The 25,522-nt window shown below is 43.8% G+C and overlaps 1 protein-coding gene and 1 long non-coding RNA gene across 2 annotated transcripts in view; one reads left to right on the top strand and one right to left on the bottom strand.

The window, feature by feature from the left end:
• Pdcd1lg2 (programmed cell death 1 ligand 2) overlaps positions 1 to 22,923 on the bottom strand; it is a 43,987-nt gene extending 21,064 nt beyond the window's left edge. Inside the window, exons 1-3 of the mRNA XM_060388203.1 lie at positions 22,845 to 22,923; positions 11,298 to 11,603; positions 2,723 to 2,992 (exon numbers count right to left, since the gene is read on the bottom strand). Coding sequence (XP_060244186.1) covers positions 2,723 to 2,992; positions 11,298 to 11,603; positions 22,845 to 22,899 — 631 coding nt within the window. The 5' untranslated portion in view covers positions 22,900 to 22,923. The remainder of the gene's footprint in view (positions 1 to 2,722; positions 2,993 to 11,297; positions 11,604 to 22,844) is intronic.
• Positions 11,373 to 23,829, top strand: LOC132655304 (uncharacterized). The gene is made up of 5 exons (XR_009593145.1): positions 11,373 to 11,505; positions 13,314 to 13,416; positions 17,358 to 17,394; positions 19,974 to 20,050; positions 20,664 to 23,829. It is a non-coding gene; the product is annotated as an uncharacterized LOC132655304 (long non-coding RNA).
• Positions 23,830 to 25,522: the final 1,693 nt, after the last annotated feature.

Genomic DNA, 25,522 nt, shown 5'->3' with positions numbered 1-25,522 from the left:
ACAGGAAGGAAGCCTGGGGATAGAGTGAATCATTCCCAGCCAGAAGTAGGTCAGGATCGCTGGTTACGCTTAGAGACCCAGCCCCACACGGGATAGGGTTAGGAATAAAACAGACTTCTCACGGACTGACAAAATTCCTTGTGACTGGGAACAATGCAAATTCTACTACGAGAGGGCTTACAGTGGCCTGAACCTTGCCTAGTACCCGAAACCCTTAACATAGGCAGTTTCCCTTATTCAGATGCTGCTGTTCTGCCTTACGGGTTAATTCATCTGGTAACAGCAATATTATCACACCCCTGAGACTGTTTGTGGGCATATGGTAATGGTCTGACTAAATATGCCTCTTCTGATCTTTTCCAAACTAAGTAGACATGTTGATCAGGACCTGGAGGTATTCAAAGGTTTCATTTCTCAATTCAAACAACAGTTAGATTCCCTTGCAGAAACGGTCCTGCCAAGCCGGAAAGGGTGAGACTTACTTCTCGCGAGACCAAGGAAACCATGTCTAGCTTTGGGAAGAACCTATTGTTTCATGCTAATTGATCAGCAGTAATTAGAGAAAGTCTTGCCATGGTTGGGGAATACATCAAAAAGGAAGAAGATGAAGACATAAATCAGGTCATTGATACCAGTTTCTGTTGTCTTGTTCCGCCTGGTTCACTGCTCTTCTACCGGCATGAACTGGACATTTAATTCTCATTCTGATTGGATTATCCATGGGGCCTTGTATCTTAAACTAAAACAGGATGAGTCCACGATTTGACTCATTCTCTAAGGCAGTGGGGAATGTAGCAGGGCCCCAGACCTTAGCACAACTGACTTCCGCAATGGAAACACCATCCAGGCCAGACAACTCAGGACATAGACAGCACTTTGAAACAAAGACCCGATCTATCAGAGTCCATAGTTGTGGGAAATCTCTAAATGTATGTCTGTAGTTCTGCTTCTGACTAACTATTTTTATTAACTGAAGTATGTCAACCCAGAATATGATTTCGTGCTTAAAAGCTCACCCTGAAAAAGGCTCAGAGCTACACTGGGATCTTGAAGACCCAGTGTAGTTGCCGGCCGACTAGTAAATACTTCGTGTTGCCTTAAACACATCTGAGCAGTCTTCTCTGGGGAGTGCCCCACAACATTTTGAGCAAGTTCAGGGAAGGGGCACACACACACACACACACACACACACACACACACACACTCGCACACCAAAATTCCTCAAAAGATCCTCTCTAGGGAATAGCAGGATGAAAACAAAGCTGGGAAGAATGGGTAGCTAACAAAAATTTCTCTCTCTCCCTGCTGGTTGCATCCATGAATGGTGCATCAGGAGACCCCACGCACTGTCGAGAACCTGACTCCTACAGGCTGGACTCTCCAGTCAGCCACGTTGGGTCCTGTAGAGAGAGCTGCCATTTTCCTCCGTTCTTAACTCTCCCAGCATAAAGCCTTCCAAGGATTGTTAGTTTGCCTTTAAGACATTTCTCAACCATGCAGGGGGAAAAGACACTGATATAATCAAGTATAAAGGTTGGACTATAGTTATTTCTGGATTGATGCATAGACCCGTGAGTGAGCAGGAGACATATTGTTTTTCTGTCTGTGGTACCAGCTAACTGGTTCTAGTGACATTTCCAAGAAAAATGGCCTCTTACTAAATTATTCAGAGCTTGACTGGCCATGCCAGCTACTTCTGATGGTGGATCTCTTCCTTTGAACTTCTGTACTAACAAACCTGTTTGGACGTATATTTCTATAAATGGAAGCATCTAATGAAACCCAAGTTTCAAGCAAAAGAGAGAGAGTCAGAGGATGAGACTGATTAAAGGGGCAGAGGGCTGTGACTATTGGCTTTGAAAATGCAGGAAGCTAAGGAGTATAGACGTCCGATGAAGTTGGAAAAAGCAAGAAAATGGAACGTCTCCTTGAACCTCTGTAGCCCTTACTCACCTTGACTAGGACTCAGTGAAACCTCCAGAAGTATAAGATCTTAAAGTTGTGTTGCTTTCGGTCATTACGTTTGTGGCAATTCAATAAGAAATGCATAAATGGTGGGGGGAAAAACTTCCTGTCTCTTATTAGATGATTGTTTTTCTAGCTGACGGTTTTTAGTTATCAAACGAATACTGTCCCCTGGCACAAAAAGTTGTTAGTTTGTACAAATAGGTTAAAACTTTGCAGGTGCAGAAATTCAAAAGGATGAGATCCACTTCTAAAGCTAGCTAGCATGGCCAGTCAATTAGCCGGCAGCACAGCCAGACAAACATCCATCCTCCTCACGTATTGTTCTGGTCATGAATCATGCTGGATATTTCCACTGCTTTTTCAGATCTGTTTTGTACCTGTAACATTGTGTTCTGACACCCCAGATGTTGAGCAGTGGGTAGACATCTTTGTTCCCTGACTTCCTGTTGGATTCAGGCAATGGGAAACACTAGCAGAAGACTGGGGGACCTAAGGTATGGCTGGGGTAGCTGTCATTCACGTACTACCCTCCCGGAAGCTGCTCACCCTCAGCTCTCCAAGAGGCATGCTCTCCCATGGCTGCCTTCTCCAACTGTGGCAACTCTCCCTCAACAGTAGAGATTGTTGTCCTGTTCTGTCCTTGCAGCTCTTCTAGATTCTACCTCGGCTTCATGAAGAGGGGCTCATGTGAGCGCACTGTTTCCGCCTGAACTCTAATGGACAGAGCTACGGAGTGGGGGGAGGGCACACTTACTCCGTGGGTAAATGACAGCTGAAGTAAGCTCCTTCGTGTGAGCATTCCAGAACTCGCAGCTGAAGTTTCTGCCAGGCTGCGGCTTTAGGCGCACAATGCTGGTGACCTGGTAGAGGCCTTCAGGGGTCCTGACATGGCTGGTGTTGGCAGGAGCACTGACGTTTTGCCAGGAGACTTCTGCCAGGGGGTAACCCCTAGCCTGGCAGGTAAGCTGTACCTCCTCCATCTCTGGAACCTCTAGAATCCTAGTGTCTATCTTCATGTAAGAAGCTGGGCAACAGAGAAAAAAGAAGTATTATCTGACTGCTGGAGAATACTGCACAATGCAAGAGGAAATAAAATGATCACTATTGATCTTAGGTAATACTTTTTTTTAACTTTTAAAATATTTCCCATGTCCCAGATATAGTAGTTTTCATAGCTTGTGTAGTTTTAATTTCTACAATACAATAAAGATGCTTGGTTGACATCCCCAATTTTGGGGGTGTTAATTGATGACACAAGTAGGTCGAGAGTGTTTTCCAAAGTCAGAAGAATAAAGACTGGTACATCCAATGTTTGAAAGTAGGAAGGCTGAAAACTTACATCTTAGCACTATGCTAGGATGCCATGTTCTGTGGCCTCTTGTATTCTAAATTGTCTCATAATTGGGGGGATGGAGAGAGTTGAGGGAATAGATATATGGAAAGCACTAGATAACCCCAACAGATCACTTTTCAGACATCATGAGTACAATTTACTCAAAGATTTCCCCTTTCCCTCTGTTATCTTTGAGATTTGGAGGAGGAAAATAAGGAGCTCTATAAGAGCTATAAATACTTAAGAGTTGGGTTACTTATTACTTCTCAGTACAGACATGTTCTGGGCAGTACAGGCTGAATGAACTATTCTCATGTGGTTCCCTGCTCATCAGAACATGGAGATATAAAATTAAAAGGAGATATTTGGAGGATCAGGAAGGCACAAAGACCATCCGAAAATCTTAGGCCTCACCTAAAAATTAACAAATATAAACAACGCATGTATATAGTTGGAAATGTTGACAGTAAACTGTGGGGTTTTGGTGATGGAAGGGGGAGCAAGTAGTGTCTTTTATTAAGTGGGAAATATTTTCTTAAATAAATATTTAATACAATCACTGAAGTAAAGGCCATCTTGAAGTAAAATAAAAACACAATTATTGAGAGGGTTAATCTTTGTCAATCCGATTGGATGAAAAGCTCCTAGAATATTGGCAAGAGATACCTGTGGGTGTGTCTGTGAGGGCTTTTCCAGAGAAAAACAACTAGTGGGTAGGAAGTCTATCTTGGACATGGGCAACACCATCCGGAGACCCAAACAAACTTAAGAGAAAAGAAGCCATGATGGGAGCTCTGTTTTGCTACACCTTCCTGACCAGGATGGACTGAAGGCACGAGTTAAAAGAAATCCTCCCTCCCTTGAGTCGTTTATGTCAGGTGCTGTGTCACAGAGATGAAACGTGACTGATAACAGGTGTGACAAAAGTTTCTTAAACTGCTAGAACATGTGCAAACGTAAAATTCTTTTGGAAGACTAATTCATATTAAAGTAATAACAACTGTATTTTTTAGATTTTGTTTTTGAAACAGGGTTTTTCAGTGTAGCCCAGGCTAACCTTGACCTCACTATGTATCCCAGGATGAAACTGAATTTGCTGCCTTCTGGTCTCTGCATCCTAAGTGCTGGGATTATAGGCTTGCATCACCATGCCTAGGCTGGTAACAGCTATATGAAAAACCTTAAATACATATGATTTTCCTTAAACTGTAAGCTTTGTGGCATGTCCTTTTTACCTAATGTAGAACAGGAAGGAGGAAGGAATGTTCAGGCCCTTTCCCCTGTGTAATTAACTGTCTTCCTCTGTTCTGTCTCCGTGTGATAACTTATTAATCTGACGAGCTATATCCAGAGACACCCACTGAATCAGAGTTCCCCTGGGATTAATTCCATTGCCTGGGCTCAATCCTAGGGCTTTGTGCATGTTAATCGAGTACTCTATCACCCTGAGGAAGAGTCCTTATCTTTTATGAGTAGATTTAGAGTCTGTGATGGTTAATTTTAATTGTCAACTTGATGTAATCTAAAATCATCCAGGAGAGCATCTTAATGAAGGATGGTCCACACTGAGTTGGCCTTAACTCTCTGGGGTATTGCCTTAATTAAGTTGATGCGGAAAGACCCAGCCCACTGTGGGTGGCACAGTTCTCAAACAGAGAGGAAGGGAGAATCACGTAGTCATACAGCCACTCACTTAACACGATATTCACTTCCCACGGGGCTTAGAGAGGAGCAGGAGTTAAGTGACCATAATATCCTGTCCTAGCCCTGTAATCAGACATTATCTTATTCAAAGTATAGAAGGACTGTATGAGGTGGGTAAAATTTGGATTCCTAGCTTGCAAACAGGGAAACAGAATCCTTGAGACGGCAGGGAGATGTGAGCGCCTGCATCTTATCATAAAACTTTGCATTGGAAACACTACAATGGGCCAAGAAGCAGCTTGCATAAGCAGGAAGAATGTATTCTCTTGATGGATCTAGCAAAGTCCAGACCTCATGGAAAATGAAGAGAACTGGGCTCTGACACGGTCTGCTGAAGGATTTGGGCTAGGCTTCCCAATCTCCTTGGAACCAAGCTTTGGGCTGTCTCTGGCAATCACATAGTATCTGAAGTAAGCTCTTCAAGTGTCCACTCTACCTCTAGGTTAGCCAGGCTTGTTCTCTCCTGGGTCAGCACCCTCTTATCAATATTTCATTAATTCATACTGCATATTTTTTTCCATCTTTTGTGGTTTTGGGATTAAATCTGGAAAAAATGAACCCATAGATTTTTTTGAGATTAGTATGCTGTAGGTGAGGTCCAGCCAATTCCTGCGGGAGGGCTCCAAACAAGAAACTGACCTTGGCTGAGCGAAGAGGTGATTCAGAAGAGAGAGGAGCAGGAATCAGGCCCATGGCTGAGATGTTGCCTTGTGAGGTATAAATGAAGGGACACACGGGAAAGGGATGGATATTTAGCTAAAAGAACCAGCATGGTTTGGGGAAGAAGTGGAAACCCGAACGCTCCATATTACAATATTAAAAATGCTTTCACAGCCTCTTTTTTATTTGGGAAGTGGCTGGAGAGGTATTATCCCCAATGGTGCATAATGAGGAAGCTGGACGGGGGTTGATATTCTTGAGAAAAGATGAGCAAATTTTAGAGTTTCAGAGGTGGAAGTCATTTTAACGCTCAAGATTTCCAACTTCCCGCAGAGAAGTGTCTGCCCTTGCAGCTTTGCTGGGTGAATTACATTGGTGAGTGTCAGACACGAACCTAGGAGCAACAGGTCTTCTGCAGCCGGGGTTCTGTCTAGACATGTCACCTACATCAGGCTGGTTGTCGTTCAACTGTTTTGTTGTTCAGGTCTTCTGCTGTGTATTCTGTCCTATCTGTTAAAGCAGATTGTCTCTTCCTCCTCCTCCTCCTCCTCCTCCTCCTCCTCCTCCTCCTCCTTCTTCTCTTCCAATTATTTGAACAAAGAGAACTGAGACTTATTAGGGCAAAGTAAGAAAATCCCAGGAGACCTCAACCCTAAACAAAGGACTATAGGCAACTAAGGAATGCTGAGAGTGGGAGAAATAGTCTTCCCCAGGGAAGAACACAACCACCCTGAAAACATACACACATAATGTATGTTATATATAACATATATATTTGTGTATGAGAGAGAGAAGGAGAGAGAAGCGACTGTACAGACTGAGCAGGTTGTAGTCATGAATGTAAAAATTAGATACATGTGTATGTAAACATGTAGATAGCAATAATTAATGAAAAAGAGGCCATGAATTTGAGAAAAGGTGGATATGGGAAGGTTCGGAGTGATATAAAAGGAAGATTTAAATGGTATAATTATATTATAATCTCAGAATATAAAAATAATTTAAAAGAAATAAGCCTCCCAAGAGTGGGCGGGGTTTCAAGGGGGAGAATAGTCAACTTTCCCACTTATGTTTAGTATATTGAAGCTATATTTCTAGGCACACATACATTTAGAACTGTCAGTTTTTCCTAGAAAGCTGATTCTTATTATTATGAAACGTGTTTTTTTTTTAAAGATCCTGCCATTCTTTCTATAGCATATAACACTTGCACAAAAGATAGATCTCATTGACATTTTCACGCATGTGCTGACCCCTCCATTATCCTCAGTTAAATTTCCTCCCCCTCTCATCCCTTCCTTTCTCCCGCCAGCCCCCCTTTACTTTGATGGCACCCCTTTCCCCTTAGAGGGCACAGATAAGACCATACACAGGACACATCCCTTCTCAAGTCTTCATCATCCACATTTGTCTGTTGGGGGCAACTGCGCTGTGACTCGGCTACAATAAACTTGGTGTGTGTTTTTATGGTGTTCTGACTTAGAGGCCTTGAAATATACACCTAGGAGTACTACGGCTGGATTAAATGAGTTTATTTTGAGTCTTTTGAGGAACCTCCGTTCCGGTTCCCATTGTGGCTAGACCAAACGAGAACACTGCCTTTTATCTTTAGCAACATCTATTTTTTTCTCCTACTAGCCATCAGCCAGCTACCTAACTTATAGTTAAATGTATCTATAAATGGAAGCTTCAACTTCTCATTCTTATATCATCAGCACCATCCCCCAGGACAAGTTGTTTGGCTTAGTAAAAACAACACGGAATGAGCGCAGCGGCTGTGAACCCGGTCGTGAGGATCTGACAGGTCTTAGTCAAGGGCTGGGGACATGCTCTGTCAACCTCTCAGCGTTCTCATTAATGAAAGGTCATTTCTCTCCCCCCGTGATTTCATTCCCGGCACTAGCTCTCCCCGAACCGTCTGCCAAGTGATGAGTCCAGGAGCTCCACCGCCCTCACTGTCCTCTTCACCTCTGCCACAGTGCTATCGCCAATGTGACTTAGGCCCTTGTTCCCCTGTTGGGTTTTCAGTCTCTAACATTAAAGGAATGATTACTTTCTACTCTGGATTTCTGTAAGGTTCATGGTTTCTATTTCCCTGGGTGTGTGTCGGGGGCGGGGCGTGGGGTGTATGTTTCCGTGAGCCGTGTGTGTCCAGATGGGCATGCCCAGATGAGATCAGAAGAAGGCCTGGCTTTCCTCATTGTTCTCTGCAGCCTTGCCTTGAGCCAGGCTTACTGTTCACTGTTTTGGCTAGGCCGACTCCCGGGGAGTCCCCAGCTTTTGCTGGTTACTACCCTCCCACACTGAGAATACAGGCGTGCTTTGTTTTTAATGTGGGTGCCGTGGATTTGAACTCAGATCTCAAGACTTGGACAGCAAGCTCTCTTATCCAGTTCTCCAGCACCCACACAATCTCAAAGACAGGAACAAACTTTGCGCACGATATTATCGCCTTACTCATCGTCGTAGTGACTGTAAACAAAGCGGACATGTTGCTCTTACTTGCTTTTGCCTTACAGGATCCGGGCAAATTTCAAGTAACCCACCGAAGTAAATCTTTGAGGATTGCTCGCAATCTGTCATCAAACAGCTTGTTGAGAAATATAGGGCCAGACTGTAATTCCGAAAGCTTGGCCCTCTTGGAAAGTCAGGGCAGAGTGCTCTTGACTCCAGAGAGCCCTCTTGCCCTGTTCCCTCAGGGGAAAGGAGCGGCAGGCAGGGATGTGGCTCCATCAGTAAGTTATTTCAGCCGGTGCTTTCCCTGGGCCCTGACTCTCACACGCCAGCCACCTTTTCACACGCAGCTTCTCTTCCAGCTTCGTTTTCTAGAGGCTCTGTGCTCCTCATCCGCAGTGAAGCCTCTGCGATGGGAGCCATCCGCTTCCTGCCTCTGCCCACGGAAGCCGCACCCTTGCCTTCTCCAGCTCTCCTGTTGGGTCAAAGAACTTCTGTCACCTTCAGTTCATTCCTGTCGCTGGCTCCTCTGTTCCCGCCCTTGGCTCCAGCTTGCTGTGGCCCAGTGCTCTATTGCTCTGTGCCTCCCTGGAGTCCTCTTTGCAGGCCGCTCCTCAACCTCAGTGGACCCCTCCATGCTTCTGTGCTCTGCTCACTATCATAGACTGGCGGCTCTTAGTCACATGGCCGCAGCCTGGTTTTCCAGAAGCTATGGTCTCTTCTGGATGCCCTCCTCATTCTGCCGCATCATTTTTCTATCCTTTTGAAATCAACTCTTTCCCCTATGTTTAATATGAATTGCTGGGCAGAAAGAGGTCTTACCTACCTATTGTCCATATTTATTCCCCAGATTTAAAGGTAAAACTAGCCCTTTCTCTACTCACACCTCATTTGTAGGATCCCCCACCAGGCCCCAGAGCTGAGCTTTCACATCACAATAAGTTACTCTTGAATGTTGTCTTCAATATTGCTCTCTGCTTACACCCTTCTGATAAAAATTAAGACAAATTAAGAAAATTAAGATCTTGTGTATCAATTTGATTCTTAGACTTTTGCATAAACTTCCATATTGGAGAATACATATTTAGGAGTTCATAAATATTTTCAACAAATAATTACTTCATTTTTACACACACACATATGTATGGTAGTTCTCTGATTTATCATCCTCAGTGTCTTACACTTAACAACAAAATAAGTACAGTTGCTGAAATTAAATTTTTCATTATTACTCAGGGACTTCAGGTTTGCTTCTATAATGTGGTTTCCTTGCCATTATCATGGATATTGGTGTTTACTAATTGTGACGATAGAAGTGTCCTGGAAACGTATGTCACTCAAGCCATTCATGCACAAATCCAAAAATGTGTGTGGATGATGTTTAGAACTATTCTGAGATAGAGTTCAACCTGAATTTTATTTTGTGCTAAAGAAACTTGTTCACCTCCCCCGCATGCCATCTTGTTCATATGAATTGGAAGTAATTTGAAAGGCATAATTTATCAGGCAAAACAGGGCTAATTTTTGATTATCACCTGTTACTTCTAGGCAAGGTTCCTCGTCATTCAACAATTTTGTTGAAAGCAAAACATTTTATAGCTACCGTGTAAAAAACATCCATCATGCTGGTCTGTGGGGCACTGGCATTTCTTTTCACTCTTTGGTCTGACGCTGTGGAGGTTAGCCCATGCTTATGCTTAGAGCAGTGGTTCTTACTTAACCTGTGGGTCACGACCCCTTTGGGAATCACATATACCTGATATCCAGCATAAAAGGTATTTACATTACAATTCAGAACCATAGCAAATTACAGCTAAGACTTAGCGATGACAATAATTTTATGGTTGGGTTCCCACAATGTGAGGACTGCAGTACAGGGCCGCAGCCTCAGGAAGGTTGAGGACCACTGGTTCAGAGCCTGTGGGAAACCACAGGTCCTATGTGATGTCCATCTTCCCACACCAAGGAAGAGCAGCCCCGGGGTCCAGCAGAGACGAGGAAGGGGCCTGTTGTCTTCTCATGTTCCTGGCTTCCTCTAGCCCTACTCGATCTACAATCTACGGCTTTCTAATCCTCTTTTACATTTACGTATTTAAACCTTACACCAGATATCAAAAACATTTCCATTCAGATGCTTTTTTGTCCCTTTAAAGGAGGTGCATCTTTTATTATTATTATTATTATTATTATTATTACTATTATTATTGCAATTTATTCACTTTGTATCCCAGCTGTAGCACCCACCCTCATCCCCGCCCCCCGAAACCTGCCCTCCCTCTCTCTTCTCCTCCTCCTCCCATGCTCCTTCTCCAGTCCACTGATAGGTAGGTCCTCCTCCCCTTCCATCTGACCCTAGCCTATCAGGTCTCATCAGGACTGGCTTGCATTGTCTTCCTCTGTGGCCTTTTATGGCTGCTCCCCACTCAGGGGTAGGTGATCAAAGAGCCAGCCACTGAGTTCAAGTCAGAGACAGTCCTGTTTCCCTTACTAGGGACCCCACTTGGATACAGAGCTGTCATGGGCTACATCTGTGCAGGTGTAGGTTATCTCCATGAATGATCCTTGGTTGTAGTATCAGTCTCAGAAAAGACCCCTGGGCCCAGATTTCTTGGTTCTGTTGCTCTCCTTGTGGAGCTCCTGTTCCCCCCTCACCAGGTCTTTCTATCTCCCCATTCTTTGATTCCCTGTACTCTGCCCAAAGTTTGGCTGAGTCTCAGCATCTGCTTTAATACCCTGCTGGGTAGAGTTGGATACAGAAATTGTGGTACATTTACACAACGGAATACTACTCAGCAATTAAAATCAAGGAAATTATGAAATTTGCAGGCAAATGGTATGAACTAGAGAAGATCATCCTGAGTGAGGTATCCCAGAAGCAGAAAGACACACATGGTATATACTCACTCGTAAGTGGATATTAGACCTATCAGATAGGATAAACATACTAAAATCTGTACGCCTAAAGAAGCTAAGCAAGAAGGGGGACCCTGGGTAAGATGCTCCATCCTCATTCAGAAAGGCAAACAGGATGGACTTTGGAAGAGGGAGAAAGCAGGGAACAGGACAGAAGCCTACCGCAGAGGGCCTCTGAAAGGAGGTGCCTCTTTAAACCTGGTTTCCGGCTTTCTCGCGAGAGTAGCTAGCGCTGCTGTGCGCAGCTATCGCGGGAGACACTCACCTTTGGCTTCCACCATCAGGTACTTGTAGTCCCAGTCGGCCCCGCAGATGACCAGGCAGCGGTACTGCCCGGCGTCTCTCACTTGGAGCCTGGGGATGTGGAATAAGGCTTTCCCCAGGGGCAGCTGCTCCTCCAGCAGGGCGGCTCTCTCACTCTGCGAAGGGGCGTCGTTTTCTACCTTCTGCAAACTGGCTCTTATTTCTTCCAGGTCAGCACACTCCCCGGGGTCAAAGTCACACTCCAGGCTCACGTTGCTGCCGACCTCTACGGTGTACACCTCCTTAGGCGCTATCACCGTGAATGAAGCTGAAAGGGACACACCGCTTGCTGTTGTCTGCTTTTATGGCACATTTTTGGTTCTTCTAAAGTGAGAGCTGTGCTCTCCTCATCTTCCAGGGGACCCCTGCAATCCTCTGGGCATTCCAGGGGGGCTCCTCTCTTCCCTTCCCCCATCACATATAGAAACAGTGGAGCCCTGGCCTCACCAGGCACAGATGGTTTTCTCTCCTGTGGACTTTCCCACGCGCATATCGGATCTCCGTTCCCATTTCTCCTCAACTCCCAGCAGGAGCTTTTGACGGACAGACCCGCTGGCCCCCACCGTCTCCCACTAGCTCCTCAGGGCCCTACAGTCAATGCAGAGCATCCGTCTTACAAAACCACGGCCTTTCCTTAGGCCGCCTCCCATTGAGGTCTGCCTCCATCTTCTTTATTGTCGCTATATCCTATCCTCTGGGCTGATTTTCTTTAGTTTGTAGGAAGTCAGTTTTTACCTCACTTTGCCAGCTATCACTGCCTCTAAGCAGTGGTAGTAAGGATACCTCCCACCTCTGACAGAGTTCTTAGGTACTCCAGCACCTCATTTAGTCCCTCTGGAAGCCAGTGAGACAGACAGCGTTGCTACTTCCCTTTAGAAAATGAAAGGAGGTGCAGATGGTTAAGCTACTTGCCTAAGGGTGCACAGCTAAGACGGGTCCAGGATTTCTCCAACGTTCACGCGCTGTTAGTCACCAGTTCATACAGACCTACTGTAGATGTTCGTTATTTTGGATCAACAAATTTGAAGGAAAACAAAATGGAACTATGCTTAGCTATTACAGGCCAAGTTCCATGCAAGGTACTTTGTAACTATATTATTTAATTCTGTATACAAGACCTGAAACATGTATTGTCATTAGGATTTTATGATTTTGTTCAAGGACATTTGCTCCAAGAATGTAATATGGTTACCATTTGGGGCCCATTGGTGTTTAACTTGAAAAGCTGTCGTTTCTATTCGAAGTATTTTCCAAACTGTAAGGTATATCTTACCAGAGAGATGCAAGATATTTTTATGTGGGTCAAAACCCAAGGCTATAGGGAGTTGAATTATTTAGAAATAAATCTATCCCTTTTTCAATTTGATTTCAACCCTTCGCTTTAACTATGTATTTTCCATCTGGATTCTTTTTGGAGTGGACATTTCTTCTTTTGCCAAGCAGGGAGCTCCCAGGAAGATCAATAGCATCAGCAGAGAACTGGCTAAGGCTGCTTTATTTTCAGTGTTTGCTTTTGTTCCTAGCCTCTGTTTTACTAGTGTGTTGCTGGCTTTCGGCCAATTCAGAGTAACCTGTTTGCTTGTATTTTAAAAGCCAAGTTGATTTAAGTAGCTCTGTAACAGAGCAGAAACAATGAAGGCAGTATTTGCCTTCATTTGCCTTTGTAGAGTGTGAAAAACTATATGCTACATCCATCCGTAATAAATGGGTACCCCAGTGAGGGAGGGGTGGAAACACCTTGAAATTATTTCGGAATCCTCACAGAAGATTGGATCAAATTATACCCGACAGATCCCTTTCATTCATTCGCACAAGAAAATAATCTTATCATCGAATCTTTGTGGGCTTTTTCTAAATATTTTCATTTGGTGGCAGGTGAGCCTGGGTTCAAATCCCCACAACATCAGGATGAGTTAGGAACCTTTGGGCAGGGTCCTGTCATTTAACTCCTGTGACTCTGTCTGTTTTCTTTTAACAGGGTTTATCCATCTCTTGGGTCTGTGAGAAAACCTCAACAAGGTGTAACACACATAATCAGGCACATCCGGCAGCTAGCAGGCCCTCAGAAAACATCCTTCCAGGTGACGGCTTAATTCCTGGGAAAGTAGTAATTCTTTATTAGACAGGAGAGCCTGTCCCTGCCCCTCTTCCTTCTATCCTCCCTTCCCCTTTCCTCTCTGGCTCTTCCTCCCTCATTTCCTTGTTTCACTGACAGGATCTCACTGTGTAGCCCAGGCTGGCTGTTCAGTTATACTCCTCCTGCCTCAGCCCTCTAAGTCCTCACATTCTAGGTGTGCCCCAGCACTGTGGCAAGCTAGGATGTTTACATTTTCACTAACCAGGATGGCGGTCCATTCTCTGGCCTGACTCCACAGTATGAGTAACTTTTGGGTAACTTTTGCTGCTTGATGATTCATACACCACAATTCTCTTGTAGACTGTCTTTGTTAATGAGACAGGGCCTTGCTACATAGCCCAGGAAGGTCTTGGACTCAAGCCCTTTCTGCCTTAGTCTTCTGGGTGGTCAGAGTGTGGTACCACACTCAGCTTCCAAGTCTCTTCTAATCCGAAGTGTTCCCTTCTGTCAGCCTTCAAACCTTAGAAGTTAAAAATCAGACAAAGTTTGCTTTGCTATATTTCTGCTATATAGCATGTTAATCTCAGCTGTGGAGTGAACCTTGGTTATCACCCAGCATACTGGACAGTAGCTTGCACAAATGAGCTTTACCAAAAGTGGCTGGCCAGTTTGTTGTCTCCATTCTGTGCCTTGACAAACAACTAGAACAATCTGTGGTACAGAGAAGACGCACATATGCCCAGTGTTTCCCCAGTGTTTGTTTATACAACGGGGCCAGGAGAAAGGCTCTAAGGTCTGTTCTCCTATGCAAAGCATTGCTAATCATGGTGCCCTTGCTGGGTCAGGCTGAGAAGACCCTAAGATCACCCTAGGGAAGAAGGATGCTGTAGCTCAGGAATTCCTTTACAATCCCATTCTTTAGAATCCACTGCATGCTGAAACAACAGGTTCTTATGTACCTTACCCATAGTTTCCATAACAGGACTCTCTCAGTGATAAGATCCATTATTCTGGGAACTGTGATAATCTTCTCAATTTGATGGGATTTAGGAACACCTAGGAAATAAACCCCTGGGCATGTCTGTGAGAGGGTTCACAGAGAGGCTTAACTGGGCAGGGAAGATCCACCTGAGTGGCACCTCCCCAGGGACTCAGGTCCTAAGTAAAAGTGAGAAAGTGAGGTGAGCGCCAGCATCCATCTCTCTCTGCTTCCCGACTGTGACAGCCCCCCCCCCCACTCCTGCCGCTGTGCCTCCCTGCCACGATGGGCTGTACCTTCAGACTGTGAGTTCATGCAGTGTGACCAGGGGCCTCCTGCTCCTGCCACATGGCTTCCACACCATGACTGGCCGCATCCTCTCACGCTGTGAAACAAAGTAAACCCTTTCTCCCTGAAGTTGCTTTGGTCAGGTACCTTGTCACAGCCAGGGAGAAAAGTGGCTAAAACAGAAATCACCTCTAAAGCCTTCATTCCCTTATAACTAAGAGATACTTTGTACCAAATTCACTCTCTGCCCTGGGGGAGATCATAATTATTTATCATTCATTGAAAAGTACACTAGCTACCTTCTGTGCACTCAGTTTTGGAATTTACTGCTATTAAAGTAAGTTTCCCCCTTTTAAATTAGATGTCCAAACAGAAAGCAGGGAGAGGGGTGGAGAGGGGGAGACAGGGGTATGCAAGGAAGAAGGTTAGTCGTGTGTCTGCGTAAGAAGGGCTGGGTGAATGTGGAGATGTGTTTACCACTCTATACTTTCTTCTCGTGAGCAAGAGCAGGCCTCTGACTTCCTCTGGAACTCCCCGTGTCATTACAGCAGAACTTCCCCCATCACTGCCCCAACTTTTTATAAACACATGGCTTCTCTTTTCTTTTCAACCGTTCCCCCTCTCTGCCTTGCAGAGTGGATGCCTCAAGCTTTAAAAATAAGCTGTTTACCTTGCAGACTCTTTTGGGAGGCTAACGTTCACAAGAGGAAAGAACAATCAACCAACATAATTCATGCATAGGAATGCCTCAGAATGACAGAGTTGTTATTTAGACTAATTTCACCTCAGTTACAGCTTCCAACACAAGCAAAGCTACGGGCTTGATTATGCATTATAAAATGGGTAGTTTACGAGATTCAACATACTTCTGCAATGCTTTAACTTTCGACTCTTTGTGAATCACAAAGGAAGTGAAAACACTTGTAATCAATTCTGTAGAGAGTTCTTCCTCAAGGCTGTCGGCATGTTAGAGTAACCAAACGGAAGGCAGCTGGCCTGACAGGAGAGTCTTCCGACACACAGCTTCAGCCCTTTCAGTGTTGTTTCAACAAAACACCTAAGGCGGTGTGCCTTATAATGAGGCTCAGGATGCTGGTGGTGGAGGGCCCAAGAAACCTGGTGCCACTGTATAGCTCTGCCTGTTACAACCTGGTGAAGGAGCAGAAAGGACGGCCATACTCTTGGGATGTCTTCCCATTTAACTACTCACTCTTACAAGACAGATGTCATTCATTTATTGGACACTTGGGATTACCTTCTGCTAGACCGAATGGCTTAAAGCTTCCACCAAGTTAACACCACTGCACTGGAGGCCAAGCCCCAGGACGGGAACCTCCAAGGAACACATATCCAAACCATAGCAAAGACATTGGAGTAGAGCAGACATCCATTTTGCAGCTTTCCTGGGAGTTTCTGACTCGCACGCAGTATTGAACAACTCTCATTAGGCAAATCAAACATCTGCTATTGCAAACACCTTTTACTGTCTTGCCATCCAAAACGTTGCTTTCAGCTTTACCTGAGTGCTGAATAGCAATGCAGACTCTCAGGCTTACCCCGGACCTAGAGACTCAGAACCCGTGAAGCAGATTTGGCCGTTGGTGTAACTGGGAAAAAGGGATAATTAGCCTCTCTTTAACACAATGATCCTGATACTAAAGGGACTCTAATATCCCCATCTTAGCTGGTTCTTCTGTCAACCCTCCAAAGCAAGTGGGAGATACTGTCCATACGTAACAGGTAAGGAAATGGAGGCTTTAAGAAGGACACAGTTTGCTTAAGGCCAGTGAGTGAGTGGTGGCTGAGGGACTGGAATTCAAATTCATCTCTGTTTTACAATTTGTGTTCATCTTTCTGCTTAAGATGACTCAGCTGTGATACTACCAGCTCCTACCAGCTCCTACCAACCAGCTCCTACCAGCTCCTACCAGCTCTACCAGCATGAGAGGGCAATGCTCTTGGCTTTGGGGTGAAGTAGATGTGTTTTATATTTCATTTGCCATGCAGTAGAAAGTTCAATTTGGAACTGAACTTTTGAAGTGATCAGACAAAGGATGCCCAACTCAGATACTTCTGGGGGTCTTTTTGAAGATTCTGAGGTCAACTTAGCATTTTATTTGCAAACAGGCCTTGATGACAGCTGGCACCTGTCACATCTCCAGGAAACACAAAACAGATCATTTGCATTGTTTCCCAAGATAGTTTCCTCCTTAGGCTAATTTCAAACTTTCTTTCCATTGAAATAACAACAGAAGTTTACTGTTTTCTTTCTTCCTACACAGTGTACTTAAAAATGTGAGGTGGGGCGAGAGCGCTTTTCACGCAGCTGCCATTCTTCAGAAAACTGTTCTGTGTGTTAGGCTCTTGCCCTGTTCTGCGTGTGAGCATTGCATGGGACACCCTTTATTTTAGAAATTCTCCCCTTGCCAGATCCCATTCCTTCATTGTATTATTGCTGTGATAGAAGAGCTGACAAGAAGCAATGTCAGAAAGAAAGGGCTTGCCTTGGCTCGCAGTTTGAGGGGGCACAGCCCATCATGGCAGGGAAGGCATGGTAGCAAGAGTGGTCGTGTTCCATGTTCAGTCAGGAAGCAGAGAGAAATGAAGGCTGGCATTCAATGTGCTTTCTCCTCTCTTGATGAATGCCTGCATCAACTCACTTTCTCATTTTTATTCAGTCCAAGACTACAGCCCCTGGCATGATGCTCATTCAAGGTGAGTCCTTCTTACCCAGTTAAATTGTTCTGGAGACACCCTCACCGACACACTTACACGCATATTTCCTTGGGGGCTCTAAATATCAGGTTACTAATCACTATTAGCCACCATGCTCGTATGCATCAACAGTCATTGGAAACTGGAAAGACTGGAGTGCGCTCTGCATGAGAGCATCTCAAGTAACATCACAGTCAATCTCCACCTTTCCCTATCCCTACCTGTTCCCACCCACATCTGGAAGGTGAAGGCTGATGAAAGCGGGAAACATCAACGATAGAGAAAGAATCATTTTGTGTCTGTCTATGACATAAGTACAAAAATAAATACCATCTCTTAAGCATATCAGGATTACAAGATAGTTTTAGATTTTGCAATAAAAGATGAAAATAAATCAACTCGTAAAGTTACAGTAATCAAGAGAAGAGGGTACTGACAAAGGCATGGCACATGCCATGGGCTTAAAAAAATGTAAACTTCTACTGTTCAATGGAAGAGAGCTCAAAATTAACCTAAGGAGGAATCAATGGACGCATACAAATATGAACTATTGATTTGGGACCAAGAGCCAAAGGTGCTTCCACGTGAAGACAAGGAAGACCCTAAAACAGTGGGGCTGGGATGTGTGAGCACTGGTAATGTGAAAGTCAAATGAGCTTTTACTTGTACCCCACTCTCTTTATAAACAATAACTCAAAACTGATTACAAAGCTAAATGTAAAGTGAATGGCTACAAAATGTTCAGAAAAAAAAATCATTTTAATTTGAGCAGCTGGGAGATCCTAGATAAGGAGTCAAAAGTGTGACACATGAAACGTTGATCATGGACTTATATCTCGAATAAATAAGGAACACCCAACACTTTATCAGGAAACAAAGAAGCCAACTAAAAATTGTCACATGATCCGCACACACCTTACCAAAGTAGATAAACGGCTGGCCAGTAAGCACGTTAAAATGTGCTTAGCATTGTTGGTCACTGGAAAACTGCAAACTAAAACCACAGCAAGGTATTTCTATGCATCTGTTGGGGTAACACAGAATAACAAAACAATGCCAAGACTGGGAATAACTGAAACTCTCAGACACCGCTGATGGCAATGGAAAGTTGGAACAACTTCCACAGAATGGTCTAACAATTTCCTATACATTTATTGACAAGGGTGATAGGATCTAGAAATTCAGTGTAGCAAACAAAATTAAAATGTATGTCCATGCAGAAACTTAGTTACAATAGCAACTTTATTTAAAATCATTAGAAATGGGAAACAGCCTAAATGCCCTCCAACCTGGAAATGGATCAACAAAATGTAGCGCCTACCTTAATAGGACACTGGAGCCTACCACAGAGGGCCTCTGAAAGGCTCTGCCCTGCAGGGTACCAAAGCAGAGGCTCAGACTCATAGCCAAACTTTGGGCAGAACGCAGGGAATCTTATGAAAGAAGGGGGAGATAGAAAGACCTGGAAGGGTCTGGAGCTCCACAAGGGGAGCAACAGAACCAAAAAATCTGGGCCTAGGGGTCTTTTCTGAGACTGATACTCCAACCAAGGACCATGTATGGAGATGGCCTAGAACCCCTGCACAGAAGTAGTCCCTGGCAGCTCAGTCTCCAAATAGGCTCTCTAGTAAGGGGAACAGGAGCTGTCTCTGACATGAACTCAGTGGCTGGCTCTTTGATCACCTCCCCCTGATGGGGGAGCAGCCTTACCAGGCCACAGAGGAAGACAATGCAGCCAGTTCTGTTGAGACCTGATAGACTAGGATCAGATGGAAGGGGAGGAGGACTTCCCCATCAGTGGACTTGGGAAGGGGCATGGGAAGAGAAGAGGGAGGGAGGGTGAGATCGGGAGGGAATGAGGGAGGGGGCTACAGTTGGGATACAAAGTGAATAAACTGTAATTAATTAAAAATTAATTATTAATAATAAAAATAAATATTTAAAAAGGTCTCAGAAAATAAACTTGATATGAGTGCAAAAAAAAGAGAAAGAAAAGAAAAAGGAAAAATTACTGATATAGAAAGCAACATGGATGATCCTCAGATGCTTTATACTAAGAAAAAAAAAAAGCCAGATAAGAAAGAGTATCTGCAGTGTATATTATACACATGTGTGGACATATCACAGTGAATTCCACTAAGCAATATAATTAACATATATTCATAATAAAACATAAAGACTATCTAGTTCCACTTTTATTGTGGAGGCCATTATATGATCATGTAGTGTCAAAATTCACAGACTCTTTAGTGAAGAAGTGAATTTTACTGAATGTAAACTTAATACTTTTAATATAAAAATGTATCCGTAATTATTCCATATACATAAAGAGTTAATAATTAATGGATTATGAAATCAGAATAAGTCAGGGTTTTGTTTGTTTGTTTATTTTTACAGTCTTGCAGGGGTGCACTTAGCACAGAGACTGAAAGAGCTGCAAGGCCCATCAACGGCAGACTAAATGAATAAACTGTAGTATGAAATATATAGTTGCTTAAGATTTGGGGTTACTTCCGTGTGCTGCCTTGGGATCTATAACAAATGCATACCGACTAAATGCCTAAAAATATTTTTTTTAGTGATCTGTAGCCACTTGTTCTCATGGAGACCAGGGTAGAAAGAAGAAGGCCATGAGCAGTGTGCTGGGCTGAAGCAGGTAAGCTCCTGGGGCCCTGGGAAGCAATCTGGGGATGTTTCCAAAAGTCACGTCAAGTTTGCAGTTTCAGGTGGTTTTCAGTGTCTATGGTATGTTTTACAGAAGAACGGTGTAAAGAAGAGTTAAGACAATTCACATAAGTAAAACGAGCATAGGGAACCCCCCCTATCCAAGAACTTGAATATGACTAATGACGCATCTACTGCCTCCAAAAGTAACTGGTACTGAATCTTGTGCCTCTAAATGTCTTGCTTACTTCAGCTTTATGATATATCTTGAAGGCGCTTCAACAACAGACTTATGAAAAAGGCCAGGCTCATGTGTGCGATGGGCATCATCTTTCTGGGCTTGGCTTTTTACTCAGCATTACCCTGACAAAGTCACAAATGCAGCAGCATGTTTGGGATTAATTTACCTCCATGCTTATAATAATTTATCCTGGTAACAGACCACAATTTCTCTAATTGTTTTAATGTCACTATTAATCTGTAATGACTAAATGTTACACTAGGAGTTAGTTTCTGAATTTAAAAATAGAAGCGTATGTGTAGAGAGTAATGAAGAACCATACCGATGTAACTCATGTATAGTAATTCTTTTTTTTCTTTTCCAGAGATGAATGCACACAGAGCAATTAAGGAGGGGGGTCTTCATTCTGGATACCACGGTAACCAGGGTGTTCTCCCAGACAGCGAATGTTGTTGCCCAGCTGCTCTCAGGTTTTTCTTAAATCTTTCATATATTCCTAAAATGGTGTTTTTGATATGTAAATAACACCCCACATGCAAACTTCTTATTTAAAAAGTAGAACAAAAAAAACAAACAAACAAGGATACCGCAGTTTCCTTTATATCCCACCCCTTTACCCAAATGAATGATCACCGCTCCTCAGCTTTGTTTTCTCCGTACCTCCAATAGCTTCGTTAGAAAACAAAACACTTTAGATACTTAATGATAAAGTTAAAACACACAAGAAGGCAGCATTCTAATTCAACAGTCGTTTAACTAAAATTATCTGCAAAGAAAGAGCAGAAAAGAATCCCTGGTATAATGGAAAGAGGCAAGATATGCTGCTTTGGGTGTTCATTTTATTAATTCATCAACGTAACTCATTACACACACACACACACACTGGTTTGTGAAATGCTCAGAATAAGCGTTAAATACGTTTCCATTTTCAAATTGTGTAAAAACCCCATTCCCAGTTAGACGATTTATAGAGTATCCACCATTAATGACATCATGCAACTATCACCATGGCTAGAGCATGGAGGTTGAAAGAACATCAATGTGTGCAAATCTTTCCTATGCCACCTAGTAACTAGGTCATCTCAGGCACATTAAAAATCCTTCCCAAGTCTTGGTTTCTCTACTTGCCAAATGAATGTTGTGAAGACTGAATGAGGTACCTGAACTGCCCTGTACAATGTTTGGCATGACAGAAGGCGTCTTTCGAATGCAGGCATACCTGCTTCCCTATGTCCCTCTCGCTCCCTAACTCAGAGGTTGCAATGACCTTATTTGTCTTGTGCTGCTGTTCTTAGAGGAACAGTCTTCCTCTATGGAAAGACCCAGTGAGAAAAAACAAAAACCCAAAACTCCCGCCATCCCAGTTTTCTTAGCCCTTGCCTTTCCTAAGAGAAAGCATGAAGAAAGACAGCCCTGGCAGTTCTATAGCCACTAATCTATAGGGGTTAAACACTCCTCAAGGCTTCTCCCGACATCCTCAGGCCTGCCAGGGCACGAACTCTGGCTTCAGAACCTTCTTTTTGGTCCCTTTACGGCTTTATGGAAATAACACCTCTTACTCATTTAAGGCAGAAATCGTCAAGTGCTCCTTTAGCTGGCTCCACTGGGGCCTGGGAGGAAGGCAGTAAGGAAGCGAAACACTAGAGTCTTTCCAAAGAAGAATGTGCCAAACATGTGTCCTTAGTTCCAGACAAGGCTAAGCAGCCTGTGGGGAAGGAAGGAGCAAGGCCGGAAAGTAACTGTGAGTCCAACCGCCTGGACAGGCTGAGATGAGAGGAAGCGACTCATCAAAAGGTTATCCAGAGCCAAAGGATCGGTTTCCCCGTGGTTCCTCTCAAGGAAAAGCCTTGGACATCTGTTCTGGAGCATCCAGTCTCTTCGCCCTCCCCTCTCCCTCCTCTCCGCTTCTCTTTTCACCCAGCTTTCTCTTGAAAGTGTGCTGCAGCCCTGGCGGCTCACACCAGCGATCTGAAAATACCTTCCCCAGGGAAACAATCAATTCTGAAACTGCTTTCTCCCCTCTAAACCACATCCTCTAGTTGGTGGTCCATCTTCAAGCTCAAAGGCATAGCGTTCAGATTCAGTGTTGATCGGGACTCTTTACAGATTCTGAGTTTTCAATTCAGTCCACATCAAGACATTAAACGGCCAGTGATGGCCGCCATTGCTTGTTCAAAGAACTCATGTGAGTCACAGAGAGCTCTACGTTTGCCCCGGTCACTGTCCCCTCACTGTGATAGAGGGGAAGCAAGAAGCTGCTTGGCACCTACGTTAAAGGGAATTGATCCACTGCCTTCTTACGTGTCGGTTCAGATACTCATGGTCTGACTGGTCCTGTTTGTTGCAAGCCTTGGGTGATGGGGAAGAGATGGATCAAAATTCTCACTCTCTGCTTCTGGGAGACAGGAAGGGACCATTGACCCTGGGAAGCATTTTTTTCTGCTACTTGAAATATGCAGTAACCACTCTCCCTCTCAAAGAAAACCCGTAGACACTCATGTCCAGTGCTTATCCTTCCCAGGCCTCTCCCGTTGTCCTTTCTTACCTTGTATATGATGAAGTTGCAAGCCCAGGCTCAACATTAGTAGCAGGCGGAACATGGTCTGTATCAATCTGAAATAGACAATTGAGCATCTCTCAGGGTTTGGTGAGCGTTCTCAGTCTCTGCTGGGCTTACTAATCCCACAAGCACGGCAATGACTCAGATACAAATCTTGTGGGAGACACGGGTGACTGCAGAAGGAGCAATGGCAAGAAAAGAAGCCGTCGGTGGCCGTCGGTGCCTTTTCTGGAGAAGAGGATATGCACAAGGAGGAAGAAGGCACTTTTTCTGAATTCAAACAAGATGCTCTTCCTCCTTTTTGCATGGCCCTTTCTGGAGATCAGCATGGAACTCATCAGTCACCAGATGGGCCTCCCATGTCACATCCTAAAGTTTAGTCAGTATCAAAATCTTGAACCCCAGCCTTGTTTATCAAATAATAAGCCATCTGCTCTAGCCCGACTGGGACTTGGGGGGGTGGGATCAGAGCGGGTACCCCAATACTTTCTAGTTGGTTGAGCAGGAAAGCACGGAGCACTTGAGGCTGCGACCCAACATGCCCATTGTGTGACGCTCCCCTTAATGAGTTTTCCAATTGTTATTTTATTTATTTATTTATTTATTTATTTATTTATTTATTTTTGGAAACAGGGTCTCACGTTGTCTAGGCTGGCCTCTACCTATGCAGCATAGACTGACTTTGAACTCCTGATGCTCCGCTTACACTTCGGCTAGGGACTAGGATTAAAGGCAGGTGCCTCCATGACTGAACTACTTCTTATTGTTTTGAATACATTAAGTGGAGATAATTTATTGCTTTTTCTAGCACATACCTCAAAGAAGCTTATTAAAATCTGTACGCCGAAAATGTTTACATTCATGTTACAAAAACTTCATTAGCTATCAGTTTCATAAAACAATGGGTTTCATTGTGACTCTTCATATATGTTTATAATGTGCTTTGATTATATTTATTCCCATTACCCTATTGGCCTCTCGTCTCCTCATTGCACCCTTCCTCATTAGCAGTTCTCCTATTTTCATGTATTTTTTTTTTTCTATGCTGAATTCTTCTTTATGGCTGAATGATGTTCTATTTCACACACACATACATATATACATGCATACGTACATACAACATCCATAAGCATGGATAAATGAGTGTTTTGGTAGCAGACTTAGGTTCCATTGGGTGTATTCTGAGGAGGGGAACAGCTGGATTAGATAGTGGTTCCAGTTTTAGGTTTTTTTTTTTTTGAAGAGTATCCATGCTGAAATCCATAGTGGCCCTATTAATTTACATTCCCATCAGCAGTGTGCAAGGGTTTATTTTGACTGCATCTTTGCCAGTATCCGCTGTGTTTTGCTGATGTCTTGATGATAGCCATTTTGACTGGGTGGGTGAGGGACGGTTTCAGTGTTTTCTGGGAGCTCTAGGCAGAGCAGGTGGAGCTCTGGGGCCTGTGGGGGATGGGAAGGATGATGGGGCCTGCTCCGGCTCACTCCAGTTCCTCCTTCTGTTTTACTTCTGACCTCAGGTTTTCTGTATCCACGGAATTCTCATGTTTGAAGACAAACAGGAAGGCGCATTGCCGTCAGCTCTCATCTTGAAAGAACTTTAAGGCTTTATTAGTCATGGATCCAAAGCTGTCCTTCTAAGCCGTGGGAAAGCAGAGGTGTTCGGAGAATTCAGTCAGCTGGTGGAGGGATTCTCTCTCAGGGTGACTTAATTTGCATTTTAGACAAGGATGCTGCTTTGGTTAGAGGATGGGCTGCTTTTGGAAAGAAGAGTGAGTGGGCCATGCGGGCTTGGGAGAACACCGTGAGAGCTGCACTAGGATGCTGGAGCTCGTAGAGGGAAGAGATCTGGTGAGGGTTTTATTTTCCAAATGTTTAGTAGCTTTATTAAAATATTGTTGACACACAAAAGAAGGCTGTATCAACTTAATACAAACTCTCAGAAGTCCAGTATTAATTCAATGGGCTGATTAGTATATACCTAGAGTTGTGTAAGCAACACCACTATTTGTTGTGGTGGTTGTTTAGAGTGTTTGTTTTTGGTTTTTCAAGACAAAGTTGCCCTGTGTAGCCTTGGCTGTCCTGAACTCTCTTTGTAGACCAGGCTGGCCCTGAACTCATAGCTCTGCCTTTTGAGTGCCGGGTCTAAAGGTGTGTACCACCAAGCCTGGTTCTAACACCACTCTTTAATTTGCCAAAATTTAATCACCACTGAAAGGAAAAAGCATACCCATTTAGAGAAATGCCCTTTTCCCCTTCATTTACACAGAATCTCTAGCAGTTACTAATCTGCTTTCTGTCTTGGTCAAGTACTTGTGCTGGACATTTCCTATAAATGACATCAAGCAGCCCTTGACCTTTTGTGGTTGGCTTCTTGCATTGAGTATAAAGTCAAGATTTATCTGTTGCGCAGCACATACCAGTACTTTATTCCTTTCATAATGGAAAGTTATTCTATTGTATAAACAAGCCGTATTTGTTGATCACCTATTAGCATTTTCTCATAAGAACTAAATAGGTTCTGTTCATACTTAAGTTTCCAATCTATTTTGAGTTAATTTTCGTATATGAATAAGATTCTTTTGCACACATTCCAATGACATTTAAACTACCCTTTCTGTGTAGAATTGCCTCAGCATCCTTGGTGGTAAAGGCGGAGCTGT

This window comes from Meriones unguiculatus, chromosome 1 (assembly GCF_030254825.1).
Source record: "Meriones unguiculatus strain TT.TT164.6M chromosome 1, Bangor_MerUng_6.1, whole genome shotgun sequence".
Taxonomy (NCBI): Eukaryota; Metazoa; Chordata; class Mammalia; order Rodentia; family Muridae; genus Meriones; species Meriones unguiculatus.
Note: the sequence above shows the minus strand (reverse complement) of the source record. Positions and strands in the feature narration are given on the sequence as shown.